We start from the raw sequence: 13,828 nt of genomic DNA on the forward strand, positions 1-13,828 counted from the left end.
AAAATACACATTTCAATCCCTTTTCCATTTTGCAGCTGTGATTATCTGGGACTGCCCACTAAGCTCAGAGCTTGACGCTTGTCCCCACTCATGCCTAAAGCAGAGAACAGTCTGCATATATACTCAAAAAGCAACATTTTACCAGATGGCAATTGTTAAATTTGTTCTTAACTTGGCCTGGAAGCAAGACTATTAGCATGTGGCAACTGCAACAAGGTCAGGAAAGGAAAAGGCTGTATATTTAATTAAGCATCACAATTCCCTCCTGCCTGATGGTTTCTTAACACTTAGGAATGCATCCTGCAATCGCAGGGATGTATACATGCCAAATAATTCCCACACTGCTGGCTGCTATGGCAAAACTGTGGAACAAGACTGTGTGAAAGCACAGAAAGGAACTGGAGCATTCGGTTTCCCTCACTCCCAATATTCCCATCTTGCCTCTGACAGTGACTGCATGACCAACCCTTGTCGGAGTGTTTCACACTTCTTAGAAATTTTGCCAGGATTAGCTGTGTTAAGAATACTGTTAAAGCACTGATGTGTTCACTGCTACAATACAACAAGCAGTGAGATGAGATGCAGTAACCAGGAAAAACAACTAGTCAAGTAACTGGTTACAGCTCCTGGATCTCTTAGTCCTAGGAACTRGGGGATTTGACACTTCCAGTCTGCTGCTGCTAGAGAACGTGCCAACAGAGAAACAAAGCGCGACTGAAAGACACCCAAAGACATGCCTTTGAAGGGTGACCTGCAACACAAACCAGGAATATAAACCAACTACTTGTTCTTTTAAGATTATGACTTGCTTTTTAAAGCTTTACACTTATTTGAATAAACCACAATAGAAACAGTAGGTCCTCCGGTCTTACTTGAAGGAGATAATTAGGCTATTTGGCAGACTGAGCTTGAGGTGTCTAGTGGCTTTTTGAAAAAAAATGTGTATTGAAGGGACAATATAAATATTAGAAACAGAGATGCTTCTTCTTTTACAGTTTCAGAGAGGAGGAAATAGTAAATTCTTGAAAAGGTCAAAGGGTATTTGGCACTAGAAATGGGGATTTTAATCATTATTTTGCCCTTGACTGACTGATTACATCAAATCTACTTACAGACCATCATTTAAGCACACTGCTATAAGATTCAGAATACTCCAAAGCATGTCAGAAAATATTTTCAAACTAACATTAGCATTTTCCTTAAAATTTATGGCAACCTCGCATGTTTTAATTTCAGTTAACCAGCACACTTCTGCACAAAAGCTTTAGTTTCTTGCCCCTCCGCTTTGAAATAAGAGCTGGAGGTTAAATAAACAGCTGGATTACAGACAATTCAAAAAAAACCTCTACCCTCATTAGTCTCACCTCTCCATACCAGCTGTAAAAGACAGGAGTCTTCACTTCTAGCACCTCTTCCTCCCTTCTCCCACCCCAACAACTTCCCCAAATATGCAGACATACACTAAAAAGTATTACATTGGTTTTTAATGTTTGGTTTGTCCTGGTTAGTTGACTCTGTCAGTCTTTCTCTCTCTCTCACATGCACACACACACAGAGTACTCCCTATTTTAATTCCATATGTTCCCACTGGTGCTGTCTGACTGGAACTTTCCAACGGTTTTTCTTTGCTTTAATCAGTTATACAGCTAGCTTGAGACCAGCTGCAGTCAAGCAATCTGGTAAACTCATATCTGTGGGCCACAGCTGAGCTTGAAGATCTTTGACCAAAATCTAGACGATGTACAAGTATTTTTCCTCAAAAGTTCAGTGCCTTTCCTGCTGTAGAGACCACCTCATATCACTGTTTTGCAAAGTAAGGCCAGCAACCCAGAGAGGAGACACCTGAGCTTTGTCTGATGCATGCTCTGCACATCATCCAGGGCCTCATTCCCTAAGTCAGGTCTTATATTCTATATAACACAGTTTCAATGAAATAGATCTCTAACTTGGGCTGCTCAGATAACAAAGCGCTCCTGACTCCTCCAGCACATTTGTGCTGCTCCGCAAGGGAAGAGTGATTTACATGCCAGCAGGGGCAAAGCCCCATCAGGCTGCTCAGCACCTGAGCAAGCCTGGAGTTAACACTACACATAGTTTTAATGAGACACAGAACTGGCTACTTGCTGTAACAGTTAAGCAAGGGAGCTGGCAAGATTTTAGAGGAAGCAATAAGGACAGCCACCGAGATGCCCCTCTCCAGCATACCTTCCCCTGCAAGGGGAAAAGGCACGCGGTGTCAGGGAAAGCGAGGAAGGGCAGAGCCCTTCGCCCTGGGCAAGACCTGCAATAAAGCCACACGCTGAGCAAGGGCTGAAGGCCCTAAGGGAACGAAGGCCTCTTGCAAGGATGCTCCTGACAGAGAATCAGCAAGAAGACCATTAAGATTTGCTAAGGACACAGATCTGTATTTAAACATTGTGGCTCAAGACAGTCAGTTTGGATGTTGTGTTTTCTCTCCTGCCACTGCTGTCTGATCCACAGGCCAGACCAGTAAAACCAGGGATCTGTGAATCCTTACTGCAATATATGGATTAGTTTGAACAAGTAAGCAATAACTCAGTTTGGCACATTTGCACTGTACCACTCCATCTATTATTGATGGACAGTACTGCTGTCCATTTAAAACATCAATGCCTTTGTTAACGTTCCTTTCTCCTCTGTGCCCAAGCTACTCTGGCTCTGCTCATTCATTTTTAATATTTCTTTCCTTGAAGTCTAGCCCACCCACAACCATAAAACACAAATCCAACTCCCATATCTAGAAACACAGCTTCAGGCATCCAAGTCTTCTACACCTACTACAGGCAAAATTCCTGAGGAAAGAGTTCAGACAAAGCCTGCCTAGAATTAGGTCAGGCTTCAGACTTAGAAAACGCAAACATGATGGCAAGAAGGTAACACTACTTACTGAACAGGCAATGAATCTGGAAAAATCTGACTTTTATTTTTATTCTTTTAAACATAGAAGGAAAGAAGGTTTCTATTAGRTTTGGAAAGATTTTGATCTTGCCCAGTTTCACTCACAATTTTAGTGGGATAGTCCCCAGGCCGACCTCCCTCCCCCTATGTTTGTCTTGACTGGGTTGTACTTTCAGGTGAGGATCTGCATCACCATGTGCTCATGCAGAACCTACCTCAACACTGTCGAGGTCTCACAGCGCTACTAAAATTCAGAGAACCACCCCCTCCTTCCCTGTTACTACTCCCAGCATATAAGACCACAACACCTGTCTTGGAGAGGTTACAGTCAGCATTCAGGTACATAACAAGAAAAGCTAGTTAGAGAGGCAGGGAACATTGATTGTAACAAGGAGTTTATGCAAGTATTTAACAACTGTAAACTGCCTACTCAAAAAGTAGATATGCACACTGAAACACAGCCCCTACAGTGTTTCTTATGACATGAGAGTTTGCCACTGAGCATTTCTGTGGCTAACAGAGAGCAGCATGGAAGTAGAGGAGTTCCCATCACGGGCCTATCTAGTGACCTCCCTGGACATCTGAGCAAGGTACAGCAGGACACGCAGGTTGCTGAGAGGGCACTCTGAGGCAGCAGAAAAAACACTTTGCTGCTTACATTTGACCTTCAGTACAGGTCTGCAGTTTAAAGCGCGTGCCCCAGTGGCATCAGGAGAAAGCATTCAGATGCTTCATTACGCACCATTTCAGTCTATGGGAAAAGATGGGGAAGGATTATGTTTGAAGAGAAACACATCGCTGATGGTTTAATAATGATTTCATCAAGCACTGGAGAATAAGCGGGAAAGATGTTTCAGCAAGAGGTGTTCTGATATTAGACCAGTGGTCTTCAACGATGCCTGGGAGGCCTGTGAATGACTTAACAAGTGATCTGTCAGAGGCAGCTATTAAAAGTCCATAGGTAGACAACTGCATAGCATGCATAAAATTTCCGAGAGTCCATCAAAAAGCTTTTGCAGTTCACATATACAGGAAAGTTGAAAGCATAATGTATTAAATGACCTCCCAATCTCTAACTGAAATTTTCACAGCTTCCCTTTCTGGAGACCTGCAACAGGTGAAAAGCATGTAGAAAGTTTATCTTAGAAACCAAGTACCACCCAGAGGATACCACTTGAATAATAAAGCAGTGTTGAAAGGTGGAAGTAGAGATTTAATAAAGGAAAACTGTAAGGACTCATTTGGAAACAAGGATTCATTCAGACTCATTTAAAGCTACACCACACAGTAGTTCCTTTTTATACGCATAGCAGGTCTTTTTGGATGAAACAAAACCAAAAGATGTGCTCCAAATGCTAATGACTACTCAGTCCATCGACAGCACTACAGCTCATCCAAAGTAGGACCTCTTCCCCTGAAATACCTATATGCAGACACGTAATTCTCAGCACAAACTGTTTCCCTGCACACATTCACCCCTTTTGCAGCGCACTACTTGCTAAAGTAGACATAGCTCAAGAACAGAAGCTAGAGGCATATGCCTGAAAGACATTTTGCTCCTTTCAGGCACATTGGAAGGGGTACAGGAATCAAACTGTTCGGAGGAAAAAAGATTTAGAGCAGACTGCCTCAGTGATGTTGCTGGGACCAAGTTCTCAGAAGCAAGAGTTGTTGGGGGCATTACAAAACTAAATATACCAATCCCTCTTCAGCCCGCTAGTCACTTACAGAAGCATCCCACCTTTCACCCTGACATGCTACAGTCTTATGTTGGGGAGAAAAGGGGAAGGCAAGGTATGGGGATCCCATGCAGAACAGAAGTAAAGAAGAAGTCAGTCTGAAAGAAAGAGTTTAGCATGAAAAGATTTCCAAAAAGAAACCCAAGATCACTCAGGAAAGCATTTCTCAGATGTGGTTCAGTGAGAAGGTCACCATTTATAAATAACTCCAGAAACATCTAGCATCTACTATTGATTAATTTCAAAACTATCCAGAACTTGATCATAGTTAAACATCCTTTAATCAATGGGAATAGTAGCTAAAATATTCCATCTTTTTTCTGGTGGACAATCCAAGGAGGAGAAGGGCTCTTCTCCCCTGCAGTGAGTCTGTAAAGCATATATAGTAACAGGCAGGTAGATCCTGTTTAAATGCACAACATTAACATTTAACTCACATCTCCATGTCTGAGAAAAAACTGCCATCTTTATCCACTACTTTATTCTCCTTCCTTCTGCCTCCAAGAAACCCCCAGAGCTATGAAGACAGTCAGATAGATACTGCTGAGACATATGCGTGCATGCTCTCTCCTCCTCTCCTGCTCCCTAAACGAAGGGGTTCAAGACACCAAAACTCCAGCAACAGTTCTCCAGCAGTTCCAGAAACAGAGAAAGACAGACAGTTTAGCACCTGACAAACTGCCATAGCTTATCCTAGAAAACAACCTCTAGTAATGCCACGCTGTCCTGAACACCAGGAAACAGGATTGTTTATCTTTACATTGATGAAGTCGGCAAATCACCAAAGTCAGTAAATTGCCTGTGCCCAGGAAAACTGTGGTATTTTTGCTGTGTCCCCTGCTGTTCTTATGAGTCCATCCAAACCAACATAGCACATTGATATGACCGAAGGCGGCTCTGCACATGCTAAACGTGTCTGTGACAGGACTAAACGAGCTTTCCTTACGGAGGAGGAGATCGCTGTGAAAGTGCTAAAGGCAAAAGCACAGAGCAGAGGCCAAAGACCTGAGAGATCACATCTGGGAGAAATGCAGACCTTCATTTTAGGTAAGTCTGAGTTCCAAAAACAAACACAAAACCAAGGAGAATTTATTTGCATCTTCTGCCTAATACACAGGAATCTCACTAGCAGAGAAAACAGAGCTTCTGGCAGACAGTTTCTTCTGCTTCAGCCTCTGCCCAAGAAGCTGGCCTCAAGACTACATTCACCTCCTGCCTTCCAGCCAGGACAGTGCCAAGGTCCTTTTTCCACCGCTTCTATATCACTCAGTTTTATTCCTAACAGAAAAGCCTACTTGTTTTCAGCATGCTATGAACTAGCCACCACTAGTGGCCATGACCACTCTGGGTTCTTTCATAAGCATATTATTTCTCCCACCTTCATCTTTTCATGAGGACAAGTGATCCAAAAAATATAGATAATAGATAAAACACATCAGCAGAGGTAGACTTTAAAACTGAAATATACTGAAGAGATCCTAAGACAAAACCTTTCATGTTTAACCATGAGAAGAGGTTTGAGTCTGCCCTAATTCCAGGTCGAACACTGCTCACAGGGGAGATTCAACGACTAGCTGTCTGGAGAGTCAACCACAGGCCATCTCGTTTAAGCACAGCTGGSTGGCTTTTGATATGAAGAACAGCGCCCTTGTCTTAAAGGTGCTGGCAAGCCTCAGCCTTTTAGAAACATCCCAAATATACAGAAAGTGCTTTGGCACCTACACTTTCACGCTGTCCACAGCTACTTGCTGAACCAGTTTGTGCCCAACTGTACGCCCAAGCACAGCACTAACTTGCACAGGCTGAAGGACCCCGGGTCCTTCATTCCCCCCTTCTGCTTGCAATCTTCCTCGCTCTTCAGTAACAAAAACTAAACACTGCTTTGTAAGTTAATGTGTTATCCGCTCCACCTCATGAACGATGCAGTTTTTCCACTGAAGTCCTTCAACAAAAAGTTAGTATGTACCTCCTCTGAGAAATAAAGCTAAAGTTCATCTTTATCTTGGGCAGAAAGTCTATAAGGATGAGAAAATTAATCACACGTGGTCAGTGATCTGATGCTCCCACTCAGAAGCACAACTGAACAGTAACTGGAAGACGACTGTTTTAATATTAATTATTTAAAGGAGAGTAAGTACAGGGTGTTCAGTCCAATGATTTCCTCTTGCAAAAATAGAAACCAGACTGCAAAAGAGATACCTAAGTGTTTTGACTCTGGGAAAAAGAGCACTTACCCAAYGTTTCATTACACTGCTAATGCAGTCTATTCCCAGATTCAAAGCTTTATGCCCAGTAACCCACTACAGTAAAAGCTCTGGGTTTTCCACTGCCTGTTTTTCTTTCTCTGCCCTCCCTGTGTCCATTCTCCATGTCTCACCCTCAAGCTATCCACTACAAAACACCTGGATAGGAAAAGCTCCTTGTCCATTTCTGATCACTGCAAACAAGAAGGGAAGTTTTCCACAGGGAAGTGCAGGCACCTCTGCCTCATTTGCTACTCAGGGATAACTGTKCTAGAGATATCCAGAACACCTGTCACACTGGTCAAAGACAACAAAGATTTTGTTCCCCTCCAAATAAAGCCCACGATAAAACAAGAAAAAGTCCTATTTAAGGCATTATACAATATCCGTCCTACCTACGCCCTCTACAGCCCCTTGAAATAGCCATTTATCCTCAGGAGATCCCCAAGAGCCTGGGGACCTCTACTTCTGTAGTTGCAGAAATCAAATAAAGAAATGCCAATGACCTGCACGAAGCTCATACTGAAAATCTGTTTCCCAGCTACTTGGTGATCCTTCATTCTCCATCTGAAAGGCCCTGGGATCCTATGCCAAGGGGCATAAACAGATCAAACAAGCTCAGAAGAAAGTGCAGTTGCAAGTTTCAACTAGACCACAGAATATACAATAGCTTTGTTCACTCTGAAGAAACAGATGTCCTTACTATTGGCATCACAAATATGCAAAACACCTACAAACAAATTGCCAAGAGCGTTTTGTGAATGAACACACATCTCCCACAGGAGGACATACCTTTCCAATTAAGGAATTAAAGGAAGAGTTTTCCTGCTTTCCATTCTTTCCTGCTGGACACGTATTGAAAGCAGAAAAACATACTTTTATTCTCCATATTCTTGTTAAAAATCTCCTGACGTTCTCTTGCCCTTTATGAACTTACTGGATAGCCCTCAGACTGTTGGGGTTATTCAAGTCATATGGGTTTTGGAGTGAGAAGACAACTTTATTTTGCACAGAATGCTCCCTTCTTTGCTGATTCCCTTAAAAGTCACTCTGAACACCAGTAAGGCATGATAAATTTGAAGGTGATAACCATCTACAAGGCTAAGTGATGATATGCCCCTTGAAACAACCATTTCAGAAGTCAGGGGAAGTTGGATTACTGCATGTGGGGTATAGATTCAATATTCTGTTCCTACACCTCCTTAAATCATTTCCCCTAAAAACGGGCATTAAAAATAAATTAAAGCTTCCACACTTTTTGTCATTGCTTTTACTAGGTCTGCTTTAGAGAGGATTAAGCAGGAGAGTGAGCAATTTGATATTTGCTTTGGCTTCTCCACAACTCAAGTTCAACATAAATCTTTGTTATTATTTTCTGTTAAAATTAAACATCTATCTAAAATGTTTGCAATGAAGAAAAACCCAACARGACTGGTGATAAGGTTCTGAAAAGTTTTCTTACTGAGAAGGTAGGTAGCTTACTTGCATGCTCTAAGTTAGGAAAAACACTGTCTAGATAAAGAAAACCACTGGAATTATTTTTTTGCTGTCTCTTTAAGCCATATCTTAAGCTACCCTATGCCCAAAATAACATAAACAAAGCACCAGCAGCACYATCACAACCAAGATGGAACATTTGCAGAAAAAAAATGTTACATGAATCAATCCAGCAGTGGTTTAATAGGCCTCTTCTGTACCTTTTATAGCAGCCTGCTCCATAAAGAAATCAAAAGGATGCATTAGAGATATTAAAACTTATCTTGAAAAGTTACTTGTGCATGCAAAACACGACCTTCATTTCCCACAAAGAGGTGGGCTGATAAAAGTTTGATTACCTGCCAAGAAAGAAAACACTCAAGTACTGTATGCATTTAACAGATATTGGTGCTAGAGGTTTCTAATATCCTAAAGCTTACATCTTATTTCATTTAATTGCTTCTGCACGCTTAACTGTACTTGTGTGACTGCAGGGATGTAAAAATCTAATACCAGTATTGCAAAAGTGAAAAATCTATTACTGCTTTTTCCAGAAGGCCAATCAGAGAAGAGAAAAAACAACAACAACAAAAAAAACAAAACACAGATGCATTGGGATTAGAAATAGAGATAGACAAAAGGTACTCCCTTAAAAACACATTTTTCCCTGCACTATGTACAGACATTTACCTCCTCAAATCCTCTTGGTTATCTGTTTGAGAACACATATTCCCACATAACATGCAACTGTAGTCAATCATTTTTAGAATATGGCTGGGTAAAGATAAGATCACCTACCATCACACCCTGGCCACCCACGCAATTTGTGCACAAAAAGACTCTCCACACTTTCTCCTCCAGTACTCTCAGGAACAAGGAAACAAAGACTACTCTACAAGACTTTAACAAAACCGAGGATAAAAACTTTTGAGATTATGCAATGTAACTTTCTCTTGTATTCCTTATTTAAGAGTCTTGAGAGAAAAAAAAAAAGCCACTGGAACAGATTTCTCAAGAGACTCGAGTCTCTTTTGCAAAGTTTATTTCAGATAGCTTCATTCCCTCATTTTATACTCCCTCCAAGTTCATTTAGGCACTGCGTTTGGCACAAGCACAAGTTGAGACAAGGGGATTTTGGTTTTCATTGATGTATCAATCCAACCTTTGGCCTCCTACAAATCGAAAAATTTTGATTTATTACCCAAGCAAAAAGTGTTCTCTCACCCATATAAGCATCAACATTAGACAACATCTCAGTATTCAGCAAGGATGCACTTAATAAATAGCAAGACTGATTCTCATTATTAGTATGTGCAGTAGCACAGCCACCTCCATGGTAGATGTGTAGGCTCTAACCTATTCCCATGTATAGAAATACAGTGAGAAGTTTCCAGTGCTGACGGTCTGGGAACATTGTAGCATACCCCAACACAAGCTGATCCTACAACAGTTAAGTACGTTGCTATAACTCGCCACTTTATCTTGAAAAAAAAAAAGGGGGGGGGAGGGACAGCACCAGCTTCACACATATGTTTGAATCATTTCATTTTATGATAAAAAGGTACCTGAAAACGTTAGAAATATTTTTCTCCCCTGGCTTCTGGTGTAAACCTAAGGGCATTTCAGCCAGGCCCAGACCTAATACCTCCTCATTTTCTTCCTATAAGGACACCTGCTATCTGCCTTTGGCATGAAGAGCTAAGTACTTTTCTTAAAGAAAGGGCATATGCTATTAATACTAGAGCATGTATTTCTTCTGTAACCACTTGAAGTGGTTGGGAAGAGAGAAATCTTAAGTCTTGCCTGTCTGTAGAGGGACATATACTGTCAGTAGGATTTTCAGGCTGCTGCTTCCTTCACAGAGCCAGGGCACTAAGACCCTCCAACAGCCACGTGGCATCAAGGTCGTCTTCCCCCCCCCCCCCTTGCTTTTTGGGCTATCTCCTCTCAATTCTCTGCAATTCTCCTTCTTGTCTCTGCTCTGAACCCTCAATGCCTGGCTAATCTGTTGTGCCACTCTGTCAGTGCTTTTTGTTTTCAACTGTCATGGCTGTACAACTTAGAGAATTAATGGAAAGCAAAGATCCTCACTCCTTCCTTGCTCCTACCCTAGGATTTCCATTTAGTGCGGGGGCAGTCAAGATGCTGCAAGCTGATGCTTGTTTTAAGGCATCAGTTTAGTTTCCTTAAGTGTTTTTCTGGTGATATTTCAGGGTGGGTTGGAGGGTGGGGGGTGGAAGAAAAGCTGTTTTGAGGGGTTTTGYTGTTTCTAAGGAAATCAGCAAAGAAGCAATTTCACAAAACAGAAGTGCCTAAAACTACTGCCTAAAACATTCTCAACCTATTGCAACACCTTAACTCGTAAGGGTTTAGTGGCTCACTCTACTGTCTCGGCCTTCCACTTCTGTCTGTATGCGTACGCAGCGTTTAAGAGCAATCCATACCTTATTCGTAGCAGTAGCACTGGATCCTGGGACCACAGGCACGTTCGTCACTTGAACTGATAAGTAGTTATTGTCTATGAGAGGCCAAGCCCCTTCCACTTTGCATGTCTGGAAGTGATCCTTAAAAGTCCTCAGATGAGGATCACCAAACAAGCCACAAAATAGGTAAGTTGGAGGAGAAGTCTGCTCCCCTCCCCGGTAGTCCCTGGCTCCTGCGTGGCCACTGTAGTGGCAGGGATCTTGGATCACCTCGGGGTTGGTAGAGGATGTGGGTCCATCCTTGGAGCAGTTTCTCTGGCTCATGAGGTCACTGATCCCAAGCACCACAGAATGGTAGACGAGGTTTCCCCGGCATACTTTGGAGTTGCGGTAGGTGCAGGCCGAGTATGCCCGCAGGGCCTTGCAGAACTCCAAATCAAAGCCATCGAGAGCCGGGTTTAGATGTGAAGTTAAGGACACAAAGTCTGTGGTGCACTTCTGGATTCGACAATGTGTTTGCAGCTGGCAGTCACCTATGCACAAAACAGAAGGCAGAGAGAAATCAAGCAAGTCTCTTGGACTGCAATCCGCACACCTCCCCTCTCCTGCCCACAGGTACTGCAAAAAAACAACTTAAAGACAACTTACAGGGCTTACCCATTGGGGAAACGCTCTATAGTGGGGAAAACAGGGCTGGGAGGGTGGCATTTGGCAGGGGAAGGTGGAAGATAGCAATACAGAGCATCTCTCTCTCAAAGGTTGAGATGACCCAAGCATGACTTATTTTCCATCTAGACAATAGCAAGTAATGGATTAAGAGCATTAACTCCTGCCAAGTACGAGCCTAGCATTTCTTTTCCAGATGATATCAAGATGATGATGCAATTCTATGCTTAAGTTAATCACTTAGTCAATAAGCAAGTCTCTATTTAGTCTTTCAGTGCTTTACAGGACACGTTACTAAACTTTTTAAACAGAATCCTGTTCCTGAGAAGGATGTGAAAAAGAAGGCAAGTGGTACAGGTCTAGACAGAAACCAACTGAATGAAGTAGGGATCAAAGCTCCTCTTCGAGAAAGCAGGAAAAAAAAAGGGGGGGGGGGCAGGAGAGGGAGAGGGAAGCAAGCCATAAACTCAGTTTGCTTTGCTTCCCTGGCACTTAAGTTTCATTGCTTGCTTTCTGTGATTAAATAGCAAGAAAACCCACAGCTGTTTGAAGCTCAGGTTGCCAGCTAGGGAATCCAAACACTGCGATAGCACCTCTTACAGCCTACGGAAAATAATGAGACAAGGGGTGAAAAAAACCTCTCACAACCAAAGCCTGAAGCACTCATGAGACTCAAGCAAGAGCTACACAGTTCAGTTTACATGAACAAACCAGTTGCACCTTATCTGGTCACCCGATTTCCGCAAAGAAAATGTAATTACCATCCCAGCAAGCAAACTGGCATTTTTACAGCCCTCCCTTTCATAGCCTTCACTGTCACGACCTGAAATCCGTCCAGCTTCTCGGGGCAGGTCGCACCAGGCTTCTGAGGGCAGCTTTTACACAGAGCAACTCACCAGGGGCAGAAAAAAAACAAACAGGGCTGCACACTGCAGTAAAGGAAATGCAGATGCACACATTGCACAGGGGTTAAAACGAGGGGGACATCAGTCAAACGATAAATCAGGTTTCCTCCCAGCCAAAGACGGCCATTACAGCACATGGAAGTGCACAGAGACTGCGTGCAAGACTTCACGCAATAGTTGTCCAGCACCAAGAACTATGTGCTAAAGACATGCTGTGCTTATTTGTTCCTTTTATGACCTATAAAATTCAGCTGTGTATACATTCGTTTATGATTCCAAATGGTCATAAAACAAAGAACAACAAAAAAATACTTAGAAAAGTACATGGAAGTGTGAACAAAGGGAAAAGGAAAATACAGCATATTTTACAGCTATTCTGTTCCCTCCCCTCAAATCCCTCCCTCTACACTGTCTCCCACCTTCTTCCTGACCTCAAAGTAAAATAGGATTGGCCTCAGTTTGGTCTTAACAGCCCAATTACAACACTGGTAAACGCCAGAGACATGGGAGTGAAAAAAGACTGAACAGTAACGTAGGACTTTTAATTTTTAAATGCAGTTGTTTTCTGCAATTCACACAGTGACGAGAGTATATTAGCAGTTTCTTTGCTCATCCCTAGCTGAGCTGCCTGTATAGCAACTCACATGATGCACCCAGAATATCCGATCCATGAATTTATAATGGCAATGAAGTGCATCTCCTGTCAAAATCCCAAGACAACACAGGGTAAAGGAAAAAGTCTCTAACCCGTAGCCAAGCACAATCATGAAGTGTTGGAGCAAGCAGTAAGTTTCTCACTTGATCTTTGTGCAAGTGATATGCAGCTTTGCAAAAGGAAAAAAAAGGGGGGGGGGGAATCAAAACCATGATCACAGACCAGGAAGAAATATACCAAGCAAACTGAAATAGGCCAAGTCGGTTCAGAGCCTGACTTTCAATGCATCGAAAACTTTTATTACACTTTAGGGTACGATTTGCAATAATATTTTAGTCACATGAAAATCAGCCTAGGTGGGCAAGGCAAGCTATCAAATAGCGTAACAAATGTGCCGCTCTGCGCCCCTTGCAGCTCTGGGGAAGTTTGCTGCACTGCTTTCGGGGGGCTCTCGGTCTGACTGGGGGAGCGAAGAGAAATTTGGCTGAATTCAGACGAGCCAGCCTTGCAATCACCTAAGCAGACAGCTTATTTCATTAGGATCGGAAAGCACTGAGGAGCACTTAGGCCGCAGCGCAGCACTTTCACAGGACTAAAACCTGACCAGGCGGCTTCTGGCCGAAAGGGAGACGCGAGCCGGGTCTGCGGGGCGCCTTCCCCCTTCCCCCCTCGCCGTGAGGCCGGCGGAAAGCGCCGCTATTCAAAGCGGAGAGAAAACAGGAAAAAAGGAAAACAGCGCGCCCCCGAAGCGCTGCTCCGCTCCGCGCTGCGCGCCCGGGGCGGGGGGCGGCTCGCGGCGCCG

General features: G+C 43.1%; 1 protein-coding gene across 1 annotated transcript in view; it reads right to left on the reverse strand.

The window, feature by feature from the left end:
- RGMB (repulsive guidance molecule BMP co-receptor b) overlaps positions 1 to 11,465 on the reverse strand; it is a 13,945-nt gene extending 2,480 nt beyond the window's left edge. The window contains exons 1-2 of the mRNA XM_026073595.1: positions 11,449 to 11,465; positions 10,822 to 11,333 (exon numbers count right to left, since the gene is read on the reverse strand). Of these exons, the coding sequence (XP_025929380.1) occupies positions 10,822 to 11,333; positions 11,449 to 11,461 (525 nt within the window). The 5' untranslated portion in view covers positions 11,462 to 11,465. The remainder of the gene's footprint in view (positions 1 to 10,821; positions 11,334 to 11,448) is intronic.
- Between the last annotated feature and the right edge of the window lie 2,363 nt (positions 11,466 to 13,828).

Source organism: Apteryx rowi, unplaced genomic scaffold, assembly GCF_003343035.1.
Source record: "Apteryx rowi isolate R43461 unplaced genomic scaffold, aptRow1 scaffold_370, whole genome shotgun sequence".
Classification (NCBI taxonomy): domain Eukaryota; kingdom Metazoa; phylum Chordata; class Aves; order Apterygiformes; family Apterygidae; genus Apteryx; species Apteryx rowi.